General features: G+C 38.2%; 1 protein-coding gene across 4 annotated transcripts in view; it reads right to left on the bottom strand.

Annotated features, from left to right (window-relative positions):
• The window catches only part of BBS9 (Bardet-Biedl syndrome 9), a 445,045-nt gene that overhangs the window by 258,086 nt on the left and 174,854 nt on the right, over positions 1-12,105 (bottom strand). For all 4 annotated transcript variants that reach the window (XM_062178843.1, XM_062178842.1, XM_062178845.1 and 1 more), the window contains exons 11-12: positions 7,415-7,497; positions 5,222-5,275 (exon numbers count right to left, since the gene is read on the bottom strand). In XM_062178843.1, the coding sequence (XP_062034827.1) occupies positions 5,222-5,275; positions 7,415-7,497 (137 nt within the window). The remainder of the gene's footprint in view (positions 1-5,221; positions 5,276-7,414; positions 7,498-12,105) is intronic.

The raw sequence follows: 12,105 nt of genomic DNA, 5'->3' as shown, positions 1-12,105 counted from the left end.
GGAAGCTCACTCACTCGCTCACTCTCTCTCCCTGTCTCTCTCTCCCTGTGTGTGTGTGTGTGTTTCCCTCTCTCTCTCTGTAACTCTAACTTTCAAATAAATAAAAAAAATTTCAAAAACAAAAGACAACTATGAATCAAACAAATATAACAGAGCAAATGAACATGAAAACTTGGTTTTTGGTTGTAAACCCTGGAAATACATATAGGAATTGGCACGTCACAAAGAAAACTTCTTCAGCGATGTCTGACCATTCTAAACAACATAATAACTTTTTGGAAAAAGTCTGATGGTGATGACGGTAATCAGAAACAAGGGAAGTGCCACAGACAACCTTTCTAAATAGTTCACTAAAAGAGGACATACTTCAAGTATTTTACTTCTGAAAATAATACAATGCTAGTCTGTATGTACAGTTTTAAATAAAACTAATAGTAATGATAATAATAACTATTGCCACGTGGAATCATGCTGCTAAATCGCTGGTGGACGCTACCTCGGCCACTTATCACAACGGTATGAAACAGGTACCAGCACACATCCCCTTCCAGAAAGAGAGCGGGGCCTCAGACAGGCTCCACACTCGTGCAAGGTCACTCTGATGTAAGCAGAAGAATCACAATTTAACTGTCGTCTGTCAGGATCCAGAGTTCAAACCAGTACCCAACTGTGGCCAAATTTCAAAATAACTTTGCTAATGAAAAACAACACACATTTTACAGTTTAAAAATGGTGGTTCAGAGAAATTAAACCACATCCCTAAAAGCATCAGTCCAGTAAGTGCTAGGGAGCCTAAAAGTTGTGATCAGGAACATCTCGTAAGAGGCTCACTTTTTTTTTTTTTTTTTTTTTTTTTTTTTTGACAAGCAGAGTTAGAGAGAGAGAGACAGAGATAAAGGTCTTCCTTCGTTGGTTCACCCCCCAAATGGCCACTACGGCCGACATGCCGATCTGAAGCCAGGAGCCAGGTGCTCCCTCCTGGGCTCCCATGCGGGTGCAGGGCCAAGCACTTGGGCCATCCTCCACTGCCTTCCCGAGCCACAGCAGAGAGCTGGACTGGAAGAGGAGCAACCAGACAGAATCTGGCGCCCCAACAGGGCACCCTGGGTGCCGGCGCCTCAGGTAGAGGATTAGCCTAGTGAGCTGCAGCGGCGCCAAGAGGCTCACTTTTTTAAAAGTGAAAACAGGAATTTGTTAAAGTAGCCATAAGCCATTTGTAAAACGGTAGACATTCTGACTCTTCCTGGCATAATGCTGTCTACTCAGACAACAATCACACAATTTTACATTGCTACAAGAAGGCTTTGCATGAGACTTAGAGGTACATCATGATAGCTTTCACGCACAAACTTACTGAACTTCAACAACGGGCTAGGCACTTTTAAAACCCAAGTCAAGGGGCCAGTGCTGTGGCATAGTGTGCTAAGCCTCTGCCTGCAGCACCAGCATCCTATATGGGCACCTATTCGTGTCCTGGCTGCTCCTCTTCTGACCCAGTTACCTACTTATGTCCTGGGAAAGCAGCTGATGATGGCCCCTGCACCTGAGTCAGAGACCTGGAAGAAGCTCCTGGCTCCTGCCTTTGGATTGGCGCAGCTCTGGCTGTTGTGGCCATTTGGGGAGTGAATCACCAGATGCAAGATCTTTCTCTACCTCTCTCTGTCTATAACTTTGCCTCTCAAATAAATAAATAAAATCTTAAAAAAAAAAAAAAGTCAAGGAGATGTGTGACAAAAATAACTACACTAACAAAGAAGAGTTGTATTTGAGCCAAAAAAAAAAAAAAGTTAAAGACTTGGCTAGATCATAAACCCCATATTTTAGGAGGAAAATAATTATAGAACATTAAGAAGAAAATATAAAATGTTAATACAAGAATTTTCCATGTTATTTTCTACGTCTAATGAAATGAAATATAATCTTTAGCAAATATAATATCAAATTTTTATCCTAGGTATATAAATATGACTCCAAAGGCCAGGTATGAACACCATTCTGCCTGGTTGCCTGGAATAGATGGTCACGCATCACGCACACACACTCAAGGTAGCCACATCTTCATTCATTTGGAACGGATGGAAAAATTTACGCAATTAACAGGATTTATTATGATGGAAACTTTCATGGTTATATATCTTGGCTGATGTTATAAAAGGCTATAAGGAGAGATTTATAGCAGAAATTTGTATAGAAACTGTCAAGAGAGGATCAGGAAGTCATTGTGTCTACCACTTGAGTCCAGCCAATTTTCTGCAACTCTTGTGTTACGTTCTTTCTCATGCTTTTGTAATGGCATTGAGAAAGAGAGTTGTGACTTCTGCATTCTCAAACATAGTAAATTCTCCTCATGGAGAAGTTTCCAGAAGTGTCATACCATCATTTTAAAGTAGCACATGAAAGCCAAAGAACTGAACAGATGGGAAAGGTGTGTTTACTTACAGCAGTAAGTTTTAGTTGATTGGGGAAAACAGGACATGAGCAATGTTACCTGGTTTAGGTAGATTCCTTTTTGTAATGTACAGAGTGCTCCCGATTCGTGATGTGTATGTGTCTGAACACTATCAATAGAGAAGTATAAAAGAGGGTGTCCCTATACAAAACTGTGGATCACTCCTGGAACTACATGCTCTTGGGTTTATTTTCCCCCTAAGTGTTTGATTTCTTGCCACTAACGCCTTACCAAACTCAAAAGTATTAATGAGATAGAGTCTTTGACTGAACAGGGGAAAGACCACCCTTGTTTCCAGTGGCAGGAATCCAAAAAAATTAGCTTAGGAAACAGCTATAAGATTGGGCTGCCTTCAGCTTGGACCAAAGCGTTCCACACTTGGGTCCCCCACTGGGTCCAGTGTAAGCGAACACAATTGGTAAAGCCTGGTGCCCTGTCAAGCTCCTCCAAGGACAGCAACCCCTAATCTAAAAAAACAGAATGGCTCGTCCAAGTTTTTACTAAGTCAATCGCCAAAACCCACAACTTTCCTGGCTTCCAAGGTTTGGGCAGTGATAAATATTTTCAGCTTAATAATGTGCTGACTGATTACCACACTTCAATCTAAACGCCTTAGGAGAGTTCTACATTTGAGTTCTGGTTCCAAAATCCTACAATGACAAGACTAAAAATCTTAACCAAAACCACAACCATCATATTCTATTTTTCCAGGACTATCAATTTGTCAGTATTCTACTTTGTGGCTTCTTCATTTAGTATTTTCTTGATACAACTACATATATGTAAAGCTAATGCTATAGCAAATAAATGGCTAGCAACTGTGTGCTCTTCACAAACACACACATAATCATATACACAAGAAAATATTATTAGCATTCTTGTGTTTCTCCAATATCATTTCACAACATACAACGTATGATGCTACAACCAACTGGTTGGTTTATTATCAGTGATAATGACACATTCTTCAGCAGACTTAAAATGCTGATTTTATTTCTAGAAAAAAAGTACCGAAAGAAGTTCTGGGTTTCCATTGCATAGTAAGGTGACTATAGATAATGTTAATGTACTCTTTTTTTTTTTTAAAAGGTTTATTTATTTGAAAGGCAGAATTAAAGAGAGGCAGAGGCAGAGAGAGAGAGAGAGAGAGAGAGAGGTCTTCCATCCGCTGGTTCCATTCCCAAATGGCTGCAACAGCCGGAGCTGTGCTGATCTGAAACCAGGAGCCAAGAGCTTCTTCAAGATCTCCCAGACAGGTGCAGGGGCCCAAGGACTTGGGCCATCTTCTACTGCTTTCCTAGGCTATAGCAGAGAGCTGGATTGGAAGTGGTGCAGCTGTGACCCAAACCGGCACCTATATAGGATGCCGGCACTGCAGGTGGCGGGTTTACCCACTACACCACAGCACTGGACCCAGTGTACTATTTAATTCTCTATTTTAAAAAAAAGCCTAGAAAATAGAATTTTGGATATTTCCACCATTAAGAAATATTAAACATTTGAAAAGATAGCTCTATTTACAGTGATTGGAAATTACACAATGTACACCTCTACTAAAACATTATACAGCACCCCATAAATACATACAATTTTATATGGTTACAGAGAGGGGGAGAGACAGAGAGAAAGGTCTTCTATCTGCTGGTTCACTCCCCAAATGGCCACAACAGCCAGAGCTAAGCCGATCCGAAGTCAGGAGCCAGTAGCTAGCTTCTTCTGGGTCTCCCTGGTGTATACAGGTGCCCAAGGACTAGGGCCATCTTCTACTACTTTCCCAGGCCATAGCAGAGAGCTAGATGGGAAGAGGAGCAGCCAGGATACAAACTGGCACCCATTCAGGATGTCAACATTACAGGTGGATACTTAGCCCACTGAGCCATAGCGCTGGCCCCACCAGGCTTTTATTTTCATTCTCATTATTTCTTTTGTTTTTATTTTAAAATTAAAATATTTATTATTATTTGAGATAAATTTTTTAAAAAATTTATTTATTTGAAAAGAGTGTTAGAAATGAAGAAATAGAAAGAGAGAAGCAGAATCTTCTACCCACTGATTCATTGATTCATTCCCCAAATGGCTGCATCAGTGGGACTGGGCCAAAATGAAGTGAGGAGCCATAAGCTTCATCTGCTTCAACTCCTTTAGAGTTGCCAGGATCCCAAGCACTTGGGTCATATTTTGCTGCTTTCTCAGGCACATTAGCAGCAAGCTGGGTGGGAAACATAGCAGCCAGGGCTCTAACTCGCACCCATATGGGATACAGACACAGCAGGGTGGTGGCTTAACCCATTGTGCTACAACACTGGCCCAATAACATATTTTTATTTTACATTATAGTAAAAAGCTTATTGGTTGAACTAAATAAAAAGTTCAACAAAGAAAAAGACCATAGTCTAGCAGGAAAATAGGCAAAGGCTATAAGCAATAATCACATGAAAAGAAGTTCAACTTCACGCATATAAATTTTAAAATAGCCCCAAAATTTTTTAAATAGTCACACACACAATCATCAAAACTTTCATAGTATATAATTCCTATCAATTTGCTTGGCAAAGATTGAAAGCAAACCTTGACCACAATGTACTTGCACCTAAATGACATCAGTTTTGTGTTTGCAGGTAACAATGCAGTTTCCCAAGACTGAGAAAAACCTACAAACTTCAGGTCTTTATTTTAAATTTCCTTAAGCTACTTACAAGGTAGCAACAGTGACAGGTATGATGAAACGGGTAATATTGTATGCACATTACAGTCTAAAACCTGGTACAATACCTTCACTGTGACAGAAGGGACAAGGTCAGTTCCCACTTCAGCATCAGTGGCTTGCTGTAAACACCAAATTGAGAAGAGAACAGGTGATTAAACACACGGGGTACAGTACTTACTACCCACCCCCATACTGAAGCTACAGAAGTAACTACAGAACTTAGAGTACTAACTCTAAAGGATTTGCTGCTCTGAGGACTCCGAGAAGAATCAGATGAAGATGCTTCAACTACACAGCCATGAGTTAATTCAAAAATACCATTTCAAAAGTTACTTAAATGTGAAAAGTATTTATTCTGTTAACTTGCTCTTTATATTATATAAAAGAAGACCACCTTGAATTACCCAGATAAACACTATGCCATTCCTACAGGTTCCTGAATTTTCAACTTGTCAAAGGTATGTTTTAGTCTGATGAGCATCATGCATGTCAGAAGTGTAACTAATGACACGGAGATTGTGTGGCTTTACTAGAAAATAAAAGTGGGAGTGTCCTTTTTGTACTAGCACATGTCATAAACTAATTCAATAGGCACTCTAAGCATTAGCTTGAGTTATGTGGTCCTATCTCAGAAAGAATTCATAGTATAATAGAATAAAGGAAACATTTCCTTATAACTTAGTTTTTAGAGTGGTACATTAGGAGGAAAAAAATACTAACTCTATAATAAAACCAAGAGGTAACATTTTCTAACATAAACACCTAAGTATGAATTCCCAGAGAACAATTAAGATCACAATGTCTTTTTCCAACCAGTGAATCATCTCCATCAGTTTTCTTATTTGAAAAAATCTTTAACTAAGAAAAATTAAGCCACTTCTAAGCAACAGGGGTCACATAATGGTAAATGGGCATCAGCAGAATTAACAGTTGTTCGTATCATCTTCTAGTTATGGCCAGAGAAAACCATATCAAATTCGGATCCAGTTTCTCATGAGAAAGATGGGACAGCAATGTTCATCTACTCTATAAAAGACTCTATTCTAACAGAAATTCTTTTTTTCTTTTAACATGTGTCCTTTTGTAGTAATGATTCAAAGTAAATTATCGGGGCCGGAGCTGTGGTGCAGCGGGTTACCGCCCTGGCCTGAAGCGCCCGCATCCCATATGGGCGCCGGTTCTGGTCCTGGCTGCTCTCCTCTTTCTGTGTAACTCTGACTTTCAAATAAATAAATAAATAAATCTTTAAAAAAAAAAACAAAATAAAAACAAAGTAAATTATTAATCTAAGCTTTTTGCTCTAGTACAGTACTACCTAAAAATCCCAGAAATGTTTTACATTTAGCTATCTACTGATTAGAAGAGAACCCAACCTCTCCTGTTTCCTGGTCTTTTCAATCCCTGTCTAAATACCTAAATACTCCAGGACAGTAATCTTTGGAGAACATAAAGAGAGAATCATTTGAGCAGCAAGAGAATGCCATACATCTGTCAGCCAACTAAGTAGAAACATTCCGCTCCCATACCACCCTCCAGGTAGAGTGAGAAATGGTGTGTGCTGAAAGGCCAATGTTTCAGACAGTGCCTCCACCATGTGACTCAGCTGAGTGGATGTTCCTTTCACATATACTGCTTTTTTCAAGTGTTCCCAATCACTTCTTGGACTTTTGGCTAAGATCAAGTGTAAAGAGTACCTAATTTACTCTACTATAGCAATATTGATGTGATCTTAATCACAGTTTGGACTGACTGTTTATACTAAGATCCCTTGCTTTGGATCACACAGATACATCACAGAAGTGGAGAGGAGAACAACTCCAGGACCAACCACCTACTTTTAAACTGTCCTAGAGCACCAATGATGATGTATTCAAGAGTATAAATCATCAAACACTGAGCTGTACTATTCACCATTATCACTCATAATCATCAACAAAAATCTTGCTCAGTCAGCACCGCTCATCTGGATTTGGATAATCTCAATACTATGAATATGAGGAAGTTAAAAAAAAACACAGTAGATCCAGAACAAGGATTCTACTGCATTCCTCCCAATTCCTCCTTTTTGAACAGAAATCCTGCCTAAGAAGTTCCTTAGTGACACCAAGAGACTAGAAATGTTTTCACCTAGAAAGTAATAATGCCTAAAATTTGCTGTCCTCCCTGAAGTTTCTATTTGAAGATCCAAAATTTAAACCAACCGATTTTTCCCAATTACCACTATCATAAATCTCTTTAAAGTCTGAAAATTCACCTACCGACACTGAATCAAAACTAGGAGAAACCATGGCAGAAACTTTCAAGTCATCTTCTTTCTCAGTCATGGGCCAAAGAGCTGTACCTTAAAGAAATAATAAATTAGAACCTGTCATATAGAGTTTTCCTTTAAAATGTATCTATAAATAAAAAAATAACTCTATAAGTTTACTCACAAGTTGAAAAACTAGTACATGACTTGATTAGAAGTTTGATGCTAATTCTTTTCTTCTACAATATTGTGATGAAGAAATATCTCTTTATACAGACATTAGCTATTTCAATACCCTCTCCTTAAACACTTTAGGAGATGGTTAAAATAGTACAATTCATTTGAAGGAACGTTGGCTACAACTATCAAAATGTTTGGGGTGCGTGTGTGTTTAGCCTAGTTGTTAAGATGGCCATGTCCCACCTCATAGTACCTGGGTTCGATCCTCAGTTCCAGTTCCTGACTACAGCTTCCTGCTAATGCAAACTTTAGAAAACAGTAGTAATGACTCAAACAACTGGGTTCCTTCCACCCACGTGGGAGACCTAGACTGAGTACACAGCACCCAGCCTCAGAGAGGCACAGCCCAGCCAGTGAGAGCATTCCGGGAGTGAACCAACAATGAAAGATCTCTTTCTCTCTGTCACTCGGTCTTTCAAATAAATAAACACATATTTTTTAAAAATTCATATTTTATAACTTAACAATTCTACCCCCAAGAATTTATCTGGTACTCATAGATATGTCCAAGGAGGTTCTTCATAGTTCATAGTTCTTTTTAAATGAAAAGAACAGAATAGTTAAATAAAATACTGTATGTGCATACTGTGCAATGTTCCAAAACTGTAAATAAGAATACTATCAATCTATTTACTATTAAATGCTAAAATTACCTATTAATATTTAAAAAGAAAGAAGTAGACAATGTAACTCACATGTACATATTTATATAAAAACAAATAGATAAAACTGAATATTTTCTTGAAAAACACAAAACTTTTGATAAGGATTACCTTTAAGGAGTAGAACTAGAATCTGGGGATGACAGGAGACTAATTTTTCATATCTTTCATTATTTACTCTTCGAGTACTGTTTGAATTTTTTTTTTTTTGAAAGCAGAGTTACAGAGAGAGGAGAGACAGATAGAGAGTTCTTCTTTGTCAGTTTTACTCCCAATGTCTGAAATAACCAGGGCTGGACCAAGCAGAAGCCAGGAGCCAGGACCTTCCTCTGGATCTCCTACATGGGAGCAGGGACCCAACGACTTGGACCATCCTCCACTGCCTTCCCAGGTGCATTAGCAGGGAGCTGGATCATAAATGCAGCAGCCGGGTCTCGAACCAGAGCCCATATGGGATGCCAGCACTGCAGGCCTCAGTTTAACTGGCTGTGCCACAGTACTGGCCCCCAAAATAAGTGGAAACATGTTTGTATTACATAATGAGATATTTTGAATAATTGACAGAGACCCTGAGTAAATAAGAAATGTAAGTGGTAAGACATGGGCTCTTTGCTGCCTACCCAACATCCCATCTTAGAAGCCTTTGCAGCGCTGCTCTAACTCGGTCACCTTCATGTCAGAGACGGTTACCTCTCCCAAGCCTCAGGGTCGAATCCAATCACAGTGACTTCATTCCACTGACCATTTGTTGTTGTAGGCATGAACGTGGGACTCAGTCCCAGCAGATGGGTGGTAAGGGAAGTTGGGAGTGGGGAGTGCTGGCACATGCTTCTGGAAAAGTTATTTTTCCCAAAGAAAGAGGTAGGCTCAGGAGAAATAGCTCATTCTTCCCTGGAAGTCCTATCAGCACATAACGCATAATGCCTAGAACTGCCGAGGAAATAGCCTCCACATGCTGAGAATCGCTGCCTGAAAACTCAGACAGCACTTGGAAGATGACACAGGATCAGCTGTCTCACAAGAAGAATAATTGCCTACAATTGCCTGCAGGCATTCCCACCAATATTGCAAGATTTGGTATGGGAATTTCCAAAACCTAAGAAGAATACAAAAAGCTGCTCATTACCCAACCAATAACCATTCTTCAATTCTTTGTTCCTGAAAGAAGCCCAGTTTTATTCTGAGCAATAAAGTACTCAGCAAAACACTTAATTTCCCAGCCCGTTTTGCAGCTTGGAGCGGTCAGTGAGATGTGAGGAGGAGCTGTGCAGGGTGTAGCTTCCAGGAAACCTCCTTAAGGGGGCTGACTCAGCCGCAGATGTGAGGGTAGAAGTTCCAGAAGCTATCCTGGACAAATAGATGACCCTGGGATAGAAGAAACTGGAATCCCTGACGACTGCGGGACTGCCAAGCCAACACTGGACTGTCCATCAGTGGCTTTCTCGTACAAGAGAAAAACTTCTACCTTGTTGAAATTGTTTTATTTGTAAACTCTGTTATATGCAGAACAAAATCACCAAAGACTAACATTTTTAGTATTCACCAGTAGCATCAACTTAGTTAGCAGACATGTTTCAAATAAGGGACAGACTTTCATGCATGTGCCTCTGCTTACTGCCCTCGTTCCCTTTTTGAAGACACAACTATGTGGACACCTATTTTAACGCAGTATCCAGTGCTTCACACTCACCCCAGGTGGAGAGTGAGCAACTGTCTACATCACAAGGAAACTCCTTTTTTTAAAGTTCTTACCAATAGATGTTGTTGACCATGGTTAGAAAAATGCTAGGGAGAATTCACACTAATGAGTTGAATAGGAAGGGCTTCAGAATCCATGAGCCCTACAGAAATTATTACTATAATTTCAAGCTTACAACATACATTCCTCATATAACTTACACACATAAAATCAGCTTCAAAAACATTTTTATTACAGTAGATAATACACACCATGTGTACAACAAAATGTACTCTTTCAATTGGCTTTAAATTATGCTGCAACTTGTTCTTTGAAAAAAAAATTTAAAGCTCTAAGTATTGCTCATAACCCTTAAGACTGTGAACTTTTCTGGCAAATTAAGACCACTGTACTAAAGTAAATGACATTTAAATGAATAACAAGGTCATCAAAAAGTTCAGAGTTTTTAAGTTCTCATAATTTTCTGTAATGAAATAATTTGGTACTTTTATATAATTACAGGTATTTTAATAAAAAAAAACATGATTTTATAAGGGTACAGACTACTATTTTTCCATATCTAGAAATAAAATACTTTAAAAACTTCTCTTTTTAAAGTTTCTTTGCCCATCACCAGGAATTAAACCAAATGATGGTGGCAGAAAAGAATCTGGGAACCCCAACATTACCTTAGAGTTGAGATATATAAACCATTAACTTCACACCCAACTCTGTGGGTGCATCTTTAGCTTACTTAGCAGTTATTTCGAGACAAACGGAAGGATCAAGGTAATGACTAGTAAACCTTCTCAACAAAAGGCATCATGGTGGCCAGGAAGAAATAAATTGTGGTGTTCAGGGATTTTCTGAGATACTTCATACACTAATGCTAATAAAACTGTTACTAAGATATTACAAATAGAATGGAGAAAGTCTCAAGACACAAAATTTGGAGCCAAAAGCCATATTACTTGAAGACCCTGGAAATTTTATGTTTCATTTATCTGCTACTCTTCCCCAATTACATTTTTAAATGATAAAATGAGACTTAAAATTTCATTAATCCGAAAAGTACTAGTATCAAAAATGGAAAATAATTTGTATATTGTAATATGCCACATCTAATTTTAACCACTCGCTATTTGACACAGGGGTGCTGACAACAAACAGATTGTTAAATAATTGGAGGTACTTAAAAGACCTGAGTTTAACTGGCTTACTTTCAAAACTTTCTAAAAGAACGTGTGAAGCCAAAGCATAATAATTTCATTTTAATGTTCATATTTTTAAAATATATAATCTCAGTTCCTTAGAACCAGAGGAATATAATCTTGGTAACTCAAAAATACATAAATCTCATAAAGTGATCAAATCAGGATTAAGATTGGTCCTGTTGTTTTCATTGGCTTTTGATGCTCTGCTTCTTTTATTATTCCTACTTGTTTTAACATTTCTTTTATGTGAAAATACTCCATATTTTTTCTCATTAAAAAAATACTTTTACCTGACCTGAAAAGGGAACTTCAAGTAATGCCTTTCACATGTCCAATTCAAGCTGCAGGATCGGTGTTTTGTTTCTCCTTTTAATTCACAATAAAATTATACCCTTGTGAGTCCCAAAGTAAGATAATATTGAGTTATTCAAAACTCAGGAACTGAAAATATCATCAACCTCTGAGTCATTAGAAATCAGCATACCACAGGCTACCCTCCATTTGGACGGCTAATTAACTACAAACATAAATTACATCGCTAAGCTGTAAATGACTACATTTCTAGTTATAAAGTATAACTCATATACTGCTTTAGTTTCTTCTAAAAGAAGCAACTGAAATTTTTTCAGGGTTATTAAAAGTTAATAAGTGACCACTCTAAACTTTAATGCTCTTCTCAAGGCCTAAAACCACTAACCAAAGAAATATTTATTCCTTTCTTAGAATTTAAAGGTAAAAATGAAATAGTATTCTCCCTAAAACATACCCAGAAAAAAGCATTATCTTATATAGGACATGTTTTCCAGAAGCTATAATATGCAAAGTGAACACAAAGATCTTGTATGCTAAGGAGTGACAATGCTTTTACAAATATGACTTTAAGTCTGGGGGAGAAAATTAACTAATA

The sequence above is a fragment of the Lepus europaeus genome, chromosome 20 (assembly GCF_033115175.1).
Source record: "Lepus europaeus isolate LE1 chromosome 20, mLepTim1.pri, whole genome shotgun sequence".
NCBI classification, from domain to species: domain Eukaryota; kingdom Metazoa; phylum Chordata; class Mammalia; order Lagomorpha; family Leporidae; genus Lepus; species Lepus europaeus.
This window is presented reverse-complemented; position numbering and strand designations above follow the sequence as displayed.